Source organism: Electrona antarctica, assembly GCF_951216825.1.
Source record: "Electrona antarctica genome assembly, chromosome: 6".
NCBI lineage: Eukaryota > Metazoa > Chordata > Actinopteri > Myctophiformes > Myctophidae > Electrona > Electrona antarctica.
The window spans coordinates 938,596-950,282 of record NC_136811.1 but is presented as its reverse complement, the minus strand read 5'-3'; the positions used below and the strand labels follow the sequence as shown (position 1 = coordinate 950,282).

The window sequence follows — 11,687 nt, the reverse complement described above, 5'->3', positions numbered from 1 at the left end:
ACAACTAAGTAATGGAACAGGCCGTGGTGTTATGCAAGGCTTCTTTAGTGCATTTTATTTTAGGTTTTTGTATTTGTTTTGACTTTATTTGTGTGCTGACTTAGCCTTTGAGTCAAATTTTGGACCATGCCTTTGTAAGCAAAAAATACATTTTGCACTTTGCCTTGTGAAAAAAAACAAGTGTTGTAGTTCAATGTTCATCTAGCAGTGTCTTATGCCAAACTACAAATTAAATACTGGCTATAGCCTAGTATAGGTAAATGTTCTGTTGATGTGAAATGTGCTTCTGCAGGAGCCATAAGTGAATGACCCACTTATTTCACTGTTGTGAATTGTTTACACAAAAAGGTCATTATTTTCTTCTATTTCTATTACTTAAACTTCATTAAGTACATATGTTACTTGGAAGTAGGCATGTCCCGATACCGATACTTGTATCGGAATGCCCTCCGATATGCCCTTTTTTGGTCATATCGGAATCGGCAAGTATGCCCCGCACCAATCCGATACCACATTTTATTTAATCACGTGATGCGCGCAGCACGGTGAGACGGGGCCGCCGGTATTGAAAACGCGCATCTCCAGCCGTAGGTGTGAACGGCTTTGCCGACGTGCGAATAGGGGACAATTTAAAACAAAGGCGGCTTGCTGTAGTTTGCGACTAACATAAATTTGCATGCACAAGGGCTGCCAAGTAGGCTATCTTTTGTTGTTTTTCTTTCTCCCCCTCTCTTCGAAGTTAGACTGGACAAATAAACTCTAAACTGACTGGGCCAATAATGCACTGTATTAAACCCAAATGTATCGCATTTGGGTTTAATACAACTCTGTGCATGTCTGCACCGAGTCGAAACTTTTCATGGACTCGGACAATAAAACTAACGAGAGCACTCAGCACAGAGCAGCAGTCTAACTGTGGAGGGAGGAAAATGACAAAACCAAGTGAGAGCTGTTTGTTTGTGACATGACGTGCTGCGAGCTCGCAGATCTACGCTTCATGCAACGAATGTACCGTACGTTCGTTCTATTAAAGGGTAGATCGCTACCGTTTAGGGGCTGGGAGCAGCCCCCAAACGGGAGCGGATCTACCCTTTATACAACGAACCAATATGCTGTGAGCTTAGCCTTCTCTCCCTCTCCCCCTCCCCCCTCCTTAAACATTTGTTTTCTAATTCATGGAATCGCTTACATTTTTAAGACATTTTGATTTATTTTGTTTGTAATTCATGACTTTTTTCAGTTTTGAAAACGCTTTCTAATAATTAAAACAAAGGTAGGAAACTTTTTCTTAGTGTGGTCTTCACCGTGTGGTCAGGCACAGAAATGTGCTGCTGTTCTGATGATGGCCAGCAGGGGTCATCAATATGTCAGTAAACGGACCCAAACAGAGTCCAACTAGTAAGCTCGATCTCAAGTGATTCTCAAAGGTTGTATTTGCAAGGACCACCATAACTTGTTGCAGACCTGAAATGGGCATGCAGAACTATCGCTCTTTATGTGTTTTTGACAATATTATTATTACTGTCCACTCATTTTGTACAGTATGTCTGTGGCAAAAATGTCCACCACAAGCCACATGACGATGACCCCTGATGACCCCAGGAGACGGAGACATGCTTACCACTACACCTTCTCCCAGCTCTGCACTAGCATGACTGAAGTAAAATCAGACACAAGTAGCATGTGCTTAAATTCATATTTAGAAAATGTTTCAGATGTAAAAAATCATCTGATATGATTTCAGGTCATTTAATGACTGAACCCCTAATTGCTTCCATGCGGTGGTTAATTGCCACCATTGGTGTGTGAATGTGGGAAGTGAGGACGCTGGCGTCGACTGTTCGCCGCTTCGTACTCCGTCTCATAAAAAACAGGCATTGAGCCTTTACCATTGTAATTTACCCAGAATAGTTATAGAACCTTTTAGTTAATATGTTTAGAATTCGTTTAAGCAGGAATAACTTTCATGAAAATGTTTAGTACAATATTAAACCTTTTTAGAGAAGTTTAGAATGTGCCCAAAAAAACCCTTAAAAGTAATTTGAAGACGCAGATGCAAAAACGAGGAAATGGAGTGAATTAAGGTTTTAGAATGTTTAGTGAAGTAAGTTCAATTTTACAAGGAATGTGTTCTAATTCGGAAGTACAATTACATCAATATAATACATTTACAAGTGTCCGATGGGTTCCGAAGTAACTCTTCTGCCCGTGGATAATACAATTATATGCAAAATGACGCAATGTTGTCTGTCCATTGTGATTGGTGGAACGTCCCACGTTGTCGGTCCACACCCGTGGAGTAGATCTGATTGGTCCAGCACATGGATGGAGCTTCAGGCCGGGAGAGCATGAAGGCTGTTGTCATCATGACCTGATAAACCTCTCTTTCCATACATGAAGGCTGTTGTCATCATGACCTGATAAACCTCTTTCCCTACAAGGCTGTTGTCATTGTGACCTGATTAACCTCTTTCCCTACAAGGCTGTTGTCATCATGACCTGATAAACCTCTTTCCCTACAAGGCTGTTGTCATCATGACCTGATAAACCTCTTTCCCTACAAAAACAAGAATCTACAGCCGTCTCCTGATAGTGTGTTGGTGGTTATGTTTACACCTTCCAAGAGCCGCTATCAAAACTGCCAAGGCCGAATACATGTAGGATAAAATCAGAAACAGGGCAATATTATTGTAAGTTAACTGGCTGGGGAGATACAGGTTTAGATATAACACTAGATTTTTCCACAAGGTTACAAACAAACATAATGAACTTAAAGTGTAAAATAAAGGGGGATAAAAATGTTACAAATAATTCAGTGGCTTCAACTCGTGACAAGATGGAGGTTGTACTAAAGCAAATCGTACACCCATTGCAGAAAGGTTTGACATTACCGTTATTAATACAAGATAAGGAACAGGTCCCCCTTTCTGAAACCAGCTCCTCGTCACTCGCTCTACACACTTGCCCTCGATATGCGCGTTCACGCGAGGCTGCGCCATATTAAGTGTCGTCCGAAACCAAGCAGCCTTGAGTGGAAGTGGCTTATAAAGCCCTCAAGAGCGAGTCTGTGCCGATCTAGACTCGATTGCCTTGTGCAGCCCTGTTCTCTGTCCACATGGAAAACGCAACCTACAAATGTAAGTACCACCACAAATAAATGATAAATAAACTCCTCCTAAACAATCTTCATCTGATGCAGAATAGACAACACTCCAACTGATGTTCACAAGGGCTCTTTATTTACCCCACCGTGAAAAAAACTATGAATGAAAGTTATGAAACCACACAAACAACATGTCATTTTTGACAGTCACGCTGTATTTCCTTTTTCCATATTAATGAAATCCACATGTCACAAACATACTGTACACGATGCAATGCAATATAACTGTACAAACAAAATAACAGGTAACACAATTGCGTGATGGTAACCATGGCAACGAATGGTGTCTGTTTCCTGTTTCTGCACAAGGAGGGCGAGTGTATTTCCAAACAGTTTTTTATACCCAGCACCCTAATCAAGGGAACTTGATTCAGATGGAGGGGCACTTTCTGACGAGGGAACCTCCCGAGAGCACTTCAAGTCAAGGGACTGGTTTCAGAAAGGGCCGGTGGGTCTGCTTTGGGGGGAAAGGGTGCAGGATGTGGTTATAGCCAAGAGGAGAATTAGCAAGAGAGACCACTTTGCTTTACTTCCTGTATCTGCGTGAGGTGGGCGGTAACATTATTAGGAGACAGGAAGAATGTTGGAGTCTATTCATTTCCAATGGGAGAGTGAACGTGAACACAGCTTCTGAACCATTCCTTAACTCCATGGTCACTGAACTAAATACTGGACCAAATCATCACAAGGCACACAATATTTACAAGATATTCATAGTAAAATGGCTTCTTTTAGCGAGACAAATCAGGAGAAAATCGACTTTGTTAATGACATTTCTTTATCCCAGCAACAAACTCTCGCGAGATTTGAGATGAGTCCGGAAGCCTCTCTCTGTCCATCTGCAATTTCACGGACAACACATAGGGGGCTCTGACCCCATATTTAAGATGAGAATATGTGAATATTATAATGTGAAATGAATGGACATATTTAAAACGATTAGAAATTATCCTTATGTGCCCAAATTAGAGCTGGCATACTTGGTCTGCATATTGAGACAGGCAGATATGTAGGCACGGTTGAGGAGGATAGATTATGTAGTCTGTGTGATCTAAAGGAAATTGAAAATGAAAAGTATTTAGTTTTTTTTGTCCATTCTACAACTCTATTAGGGAGAGGCTTTTTAATGAGCTAGATCCAAATCATGAATTTATATGGTTGGAGGACTTCGAGAAACTAAAACGACTATTTCAAAAGTACACCTTGTCAGTTGTTTTCAATGTACTTTGTTAAATGACTTGTCAGTGTTGTTGTCTTCTTCGTCTATTGGGTTTCATGGCGGTTGGCAAACCTAAATGGTGCATTACCGCCACCTACTATACTGAGTGTGGAAACAGTGTTGTTGTCAGGGGGGGAGGGTGGAGGTCAGGGAGAAGCAAACCACGCCTACTATATTTAGGAGACCATTTGTAGGCTTTGTGTACTACAAATACCTCTAGTGGCTCCAATGAAGTTGGCCCATCTTCATACATAAACCATCTTTGGTTATAGTTCTCTTAGTACGGAAGAGTTTGAATGGTTGAGAAAACCCAGAGCAGCCACCCTGGACCACTGCAGAGGAGAGACTTGGAACAATCATTAAGACAAAAACAACATGAACAATAATAAGAATGAGAATAACAGCTGTAGCATCAGATGTACAGTATAGGATAGTGCTTTTAAAGTACTCGATAATGCAGAAAACAAACACAATGACATGTTATTAATTAATTAATTATTTGTTGTTTTTGGCAGCAAATTTCTATTTTAGTTTTAGTCATAGTCTCTTGAATAGTTTATTTAGTTTTAGTCACCTGGAATGTTTTAGTGTTTAGTCTAGTTTTAGTCGACTAAATAGCATAAGATTTTAGACGACTAAATCTACAGGTAATTTTGTCGACTAAAATGTATTTTGGCCGACCTGGATGCCGTCGTAATGGCTGATTTTACACGCGACGCGTTGTGAGCTTGTAGATCTGTTATTTTCAGCATGCAACCAAGTGTAAAATGACTTATACTGTGTAAAACAACACTGGTGAGTTGGGAGCGACGCTACGCGTTACAGATGGCATCAAGGGTCTTCTGTGCAAACAGTAGACAAAGTAGGCTACGTATCCCAAAGAGTCAAACAGATGGCGACATGGCACTTCTCACTTGCAAAGAGGTTACAAACCTTGTGCAAAGCTTATGCATAAGCAAATCAAAGCTAACAAGCAAGCACAAATAAGCATTCCAGAAACTGTCTCTCTAAAAATAAAAAATAAAACAATGTGCATGCTGCAATAGCAGGTCTAGACAATACTAAATTAATACAAGCAACATTTTGCACGCTCCACAATGGCTTCTAAAAGACGAGTATCAAATACAAATTGCAAGGCATAAACAAGTGAATCATTTAATTTGAATGTGCCACACAAAAAGCCTATTATGTTAACAACAGCTCATTCACACAACATACACCTCACAGGTCATCATGGACTGCCACATTCTACTCTTAAAACCAGATTATGACCCATAACCTCTATAGAACTAACCCAGTTCCCTACAGCTGCCTGCACAATGACTACCTTACTTTCACTATGTATCTTCAGTGATGCACCCGGGCACGCCATGGGCCACCCCAGGGCTATCACACAAAACAACAAAGTGGTGCTGGTCTCTCCAACACCCGCCGGCTCACTCAACTGGGCAAGTTCAACGCACTACCTCATGTGGCTCCACATGGATGACCTCAACAACTAACCAGAAGCTGGCACTGCTGGACAGAAGACGGAACATATACACACATCCATTGTGTTGGCATCATTAGGCGTTGGCAATCTTCATATATTATTATTTTTTCCAGGATTCATAGGATTAATTCCCCCCCCCCCCCCCCCCAGAACCTATTTTTGGGGCCCCCATAGCACGCATTTGCGCAAAATCTTTGTGTTTTTATCATCTTTTTTACATAAATTTAACAAAATCAATGGCCAATTTCAGGGCCTCAAACCCTCCCAGAAGGGCCCCTGGGAACCAAGGGCCCCTAGGCTACGGCCAACTGACCTTTGCTTGTAACGAATTCCAGCAAGCATGTAACGACCTTCCTCCTTTTCAATCCTCCATTTCACTTCAATCAGTTTCAGAATCTTCTCATTGTATCCCTCGACTCCTACCTCTTTGAATTTATCGATCAGAAATACCAGATGTTTGTAGGTGTGGACCGAGTTGCCTTTCAAAGCGATCCCATCCAGTTCGACAACGCATTGGTAGATTTCGTCAATCTCTTTTAGTTTTGTTCTTGCTAATTCTTCCCGTTTTTTTTCGAGTTTTCGCTTCAAGTCGTCTTTCTTCGCCACATCTTCCACTGTAACCTTCCTTGTCTTCATAACATATTTGTAGTTATCTCTCACATGATTGCCCTCGCTGCACTTGCCCTTGCATGAGGTGCATTTTCCATCTTTCATTACATCACACGAGAAGAACCTGCAGATGCATTCGAGATGACAGTTTTCCAGACAGACCGTACAGCGGGTGACCTTGTCGTACCACAAGGCATCAACTTTTTCTAGCCTTTCGTATTGGTCGATTTTTTTCTGCTTGGCTTCAATCGTTTTGATCCGGTCACTGAATGTTTCTGCCAAAGCTTCTAATTGTCTACGTTTGGTTAGAACGTCTGCTGTCTGCTGCATAGGTTGAGGCTTTACCTTCTTCAGGAAATCTAAAAACTCTGTGATACCATCGTTGGACGTGGACCAAGCCGAGCAGACTTCGGTCTGCTCGTTCTGGAATAGGAAGTAGATTGGTTCATTGTCCTCATCTCTTGCAATCTTTATTCCAGCTTGTGCGAGAACGTCCAGAGCATAATCTGGCACCCCACGAGTATGAGTAATCAGAGCTACAATGTGATCCTCCATGTCTTTACCAAAAAGAGACACAACTGAGTTAAATATGTATCTCTCTCTGTCATCGAGACGATATGTACTCTCTTTCAGCACCAAGCCCACAGCATCAATCTTTTTCACTTCATCTTTGAACAACATTTCCAAAACCCTTGGAATTTGCAGGTCTCGATCCATGCCTCCAAACCCAGGTGTGTCAATGATGGTCAGAGAGTCATTATGAAATGCACATATTTCATAAACTGTGATTTTTTCAGTTTGGCCGGATGTCGTTTTTGTTTCTTCTTCATCTATAATCTTACACCATTCGTTTTTGTCATATGCTACGCCCATTACGCGGTTCAGCATGGCATCGATCAAAGCAGACTTCCCTGCTCCTGTCTCTCCAACCAGAAGGACAGTTTTATTTGGCTTCTGGGGATCTTTCTTTCCAATGGTAAACTTCCTGAGTTTGGAATCCTCTGCATTCTCACCATCCAGGTATGTCTTCTCAGGCACTATCACATATTGGGTTCTTGCACCAGGTATCCATGGCTTTGCCTTGAAGGCAATGTTGAACTTTGATAGTTGTCCCTCTACACCCAACCTGTTAGACGACAACAACAAATGCAGTTCAACTGATGTTTCATTTAACTGCAGACAGTGCTGTTTTGCATTCCCATTCATGTCAATCTACTTACATTTGTGCCATGATGTGGATTGTTGATTACAAGAGAGAACTGGAAATAGGGAGGGAAAAAAGTGATAAGGAGGTTAATATTTGTTTGACTTAATTAGAATGTGGACACCAGGGCAGGAATTTCAGAAGGACATGGCCGTCGCTGCCCCTCAGTTTGACCCTGTGCTCCTCAAAAGAACAAAAAAAATGTCTTTGAGGCCACAGTGGCATCGCATTGTGAGCTTGTAGATCCGAAATATATATATAGGGCTGAAGTGGTTAATGTATGTTTTGTAATAATCAAAACCTACAAAGTAATTAGTAACTAAAGTTTTCAAATAATTGTAGTGGAGTAAACGTACAATATTTGAATAAAAAAATGTAGTGGAGTAGAAGTAAAAGTAATGGAAATTGGAAATAGTAAAGTACAAATACCTCAAAATGTACTTAAGTACATGTACTTAAGTAAATGGTAAATGGTGCATTTATATAGCTCCTTTATCCAAGGCGCTTTACATAGATTGTGCATTACATTCACCCAGTCACACACACATTCATACACCGATGGCGGAAGTAACCATGCAAGGCACTAGCCAGCACATCAGGAGCAATTAGGGGTTCAGAGTCTTGCTCAAGGACACTTCGAACCCAGGCTCCCCCAGAGTTGGTGTCGAAAAGGCAACCTTGCGGTTACCATCCAGCCACTCTACCCCTGAACCACCGCCGCCCCCTAGTGGCCACTCTACCCCTGAACCACCGCCGCCCCCTAGTGGCCACTCTACCCCTGAACCACCGCCGCCCCCTAGTGGCCACTCTACCCCTGAGCCACCGCCGCCCCCTAGTGGCCACTCTACCCCTGAGCCACCGCCGCCCCCTAGTGGCCACTCTACCCCTGAGCCACCGCCGCCCCCTAGTGGCCACTCTACCCCTGAGCCACCGCCGCCCCCTAGTGGCCACTCTACCCCTGAGCCACCGCCGCCCCCTAGTGGCCACTCTACCCCTGAGCCACCGCCGCCCCCTAGTGGCCACTCTACCCCTGAGCCACCGCCGCCCCCTAGTGGCCACTCTTCCCCTGAGCCACCGCCGCCCCCTAGTGGCCACTCTTCCCCTGAGCCACCGCCGCCCCCTAGTGGCCACTCTACCCCTGAGCCACCGTCGCCCCCTAGTGGCCACTCTACCCCTGAACCACCGCCACCCCCTAGTGGCCACTCTACCCCTGAACCACCGCCGCCCCCTAGTGGCCACTCTACCCCTGAACCACCACCGCCCCCTAGTGGCCACTCTACCCCTGAACCACCGCCGCCCCCTAGTGGCCACTCTACCCCTGAACCACCGCCGCCCCCTAGTGGCCACTCTACCCCTGAACCACCGCCGCCCCCTAAGTACATGTACTTAGTTACTTTATCACCACTGATCATAACTGTAATTAATCACTTACTTGGATCATGAACTTTATTCCTTACGACAGCAGGCGTCTTCAACGTTTTTCAGGCCAACTCCTTAGCTGAGAGAGAGAGAGAGAGAGACACACACAGAGAGAAGAGAGAGATTGTACATTTTGTATTGTATTTATTGTAATACATTGTACATTGTGATCAGATGTCATGTCTGAATGCCATGTGGAGAATATATTTGTTCTGATCACGGACGTAGGCCTATATATTGTTCTGTCCTATATATTTGTTCTGATCATGGACGTAGGCCTATATATTGTGCTGTCCTATATATTTGTTCTGATCATGGACGTAGGCCTATATATTGTTCTGTCCTATATATTTGTTCTGATCATGGACGTAGGCCTATATATTGTTCTGTCCTATATATTTGTTCTGATCATGGACGTAGGCCTATATATTGTTCTGTCCTATATATTTGTTCTGATCATGGACGTAGGCCTATATATTGTTCTGTCCTATATATTTGTTCTGATCATGGACGTAGGCCTATATATTGTTCTGTCCTATATATTTGTTCTGATCACGGATGTAAGCCTATATATTGTTCTGTCCTATAGATTTGTTCTGATCATGGACGTAGGCCTATATATTGTGCTGTCCTATATATTTGTTCTGATCATGGACGTAGGCCTATATATTGTTCTGTCCTATATATTTGTTCTGATCATGGACGTAGGCCTATATATTGTTCTGTCCTATATATTTGTTCTGATCACGGATGTAAGCCTATATATTGTTCCGTCCTATATATTTGTTCTGATCATGGACGTAGGCCTATATATTGTTCTGTCATATATTTGTTCTGATCATGGACGTAGGCCTATATATAGCTATTTAAAATGTCAACCATACGGCGGGTAGCCTATATCCTCTTTGTCAGATGTAAGTGCAGGTTCATTTCATGATGTCATCATAATAAAATGATTCGCGGGACATGTGGCTTTAGTTGGCACCAAAGTTGCCCATATTATAATGAATTAAGGTGAGCTGGCTTAAAACTCTGACTGGCCGAATTGCACGCTGATGCCATTAAATAATGTGGACTTCTATTTTGTATATAGGGCTAATTAGTCCTAGTGACTCCGACTCTGTGACTCCTAGTAACCAGTAGCAGTGTAGTGGTAGTAGTAACCAGCAGCAGTATAGTGGTGGTAGTAACCAGCAGCAGTATAGTGGTAGTAGTAACCAGCAGCAGTATAGTGGTAGTAGTAACCAGCAGCAGCTGCAGTATAGTGGTGGTAGTAACCAGCAGCAGTATAGTGGTAGTAACCAGTAGCAGTATAGTGGTAGTAGTAACCAGTAGCAGTATAGTGGTAGTAGTAACCAGTAGCAGTATAGTGGTAGTAGTAACCAGCAGCAGTATAGTGGTAGTAGTAACCAGTAGCAGTATAGTGGTAGTAGTAACCAGCAGCAGTATAGTGGTAGTAGTAACCAGCAGCAGTATAGTGGTAGTAGTAACCAGTAGCAGTATAGTGGTAGTAGTAACCAGCAGCAGTATAGTGGTAGTAGTAACCAGTAGCAGTATAGTGGTAGTAGTAACCAGTAGCAGTATAGTGGTAGTAGTAACCAGTAGCAGTATAGTGGTAGTAACCAGTAGCAGTATAGTGGTAGTAGTAACCAGTAGCAGTATAGTGGTAGTAGTAACCATCAGCAGTATAGTGGTAGTAGTAACCAGCAGCAGTATAGTGGTAGTAGTAACCATCAGCAGTATAGTGGTAGTAGTAACCAGTAGCAGTATAGTGGTAGTAGTAACCAGTAGCAGTATAGTGGTAGTAGTAACCAGTAGCAGTATAGTGGTAGTAGTAACCAGTAGGGCTGACCTCGATTAGTCGAATAGTCGACTAATCGATCGGAACGGGTCTCAGTCGACTGACAACCTCTCAGTCGATGTTCACCAAAAAAAACAAAAAAACAGTCGGGACGATTTTTTTTCTTTTGGGCCGGGTGGAAAACCCCTCCTCCGTTATAATGGTATGCTCCCAGGCCCCGCACCGCAGCATCGGGGAACACTCTGGCAGCCAGAGTAAAGGCTGGGAGGGACCGAGCCGAGGGAGGCTACTGTACTGTAGCCTACATGTTGTTTATGCTCCGGAGTCCAGACCCATGCAGTTTAATAATATACAGTCACAACAGAATGCACACTGCTGTCTCGTGTCTCATCACAATCCCAATGCGCCACCCGTGAAGTCGGGGGGAAAATAAAAAACAGGCTGCTAGTGTTAGTGTAGGGTCGGGGATCGTTAGCTTAGCGCGTAGCTACTGATTCAACCCACTGATTGAACTTCATCTCCGCCTGTAATCTAGGGTATTTTTTTATTGACAACGTGAACGAACCCCGACACCAGCGCTGCAAAAATAGACAGATCTACAAGCTCTCAACGCGTAGCGAACGGCCCTGCAAAAACAGGCAGGACGCGATGCCTTGAGAGCTTGTGGATCAGCCTCCCCGACGGTGCGGGGAGGCAAGAGTTCTCCGGGGAGGAGGAGAAGTTACCAGGGCAGGCTACATGTTGCTGCGGCTAACAACACTGTCACCAGCCAGTGGTTGT

General features: G+C 43.4%; 1 protein-coding gene across 13 annotated transcripts in view; it reads right to left on the bottom strand.

The window, feature by feature from the left end:
• Positions 1–2,085: 2,085 nt before the first annotated feature.
• LOC306924165 (uncharacterized protein) overlaps positions 2,086–11,687 on the bottom strand; it is a 45,113-nt gene continuing 35,511 nt past the window's right edge. For 12 of the 13 annotated variants that reach the window (XM_079502552.1, XM_079502549.1, XM_079502555.1 and 9 more), the window contains 3 exons: positions 9,120–9,185; positions 7,704–7,742; positions 2,086–7,609 (listed from right to left, as the gene is read on the bottom strand). In XM_079502552.1, coding sequence (XP_079358678.1) covers positions 6,121–7,609; positions 7,704–7,714 — 1,500 coding nt within the window. In that variant the 5' untranslated portion in view covers positions 7,715–7,742; positions 9,120–9,185 and the 3' untranslated portion in view covers positions 2,086–6,120. The remainder of the gene's footprint in view (positions 7,610–7,703; positions 7,743–9,119; positions 9,186–11,687) is intronic. The other variant, XR_013790136.1, reaches the window with a different exon arrangement.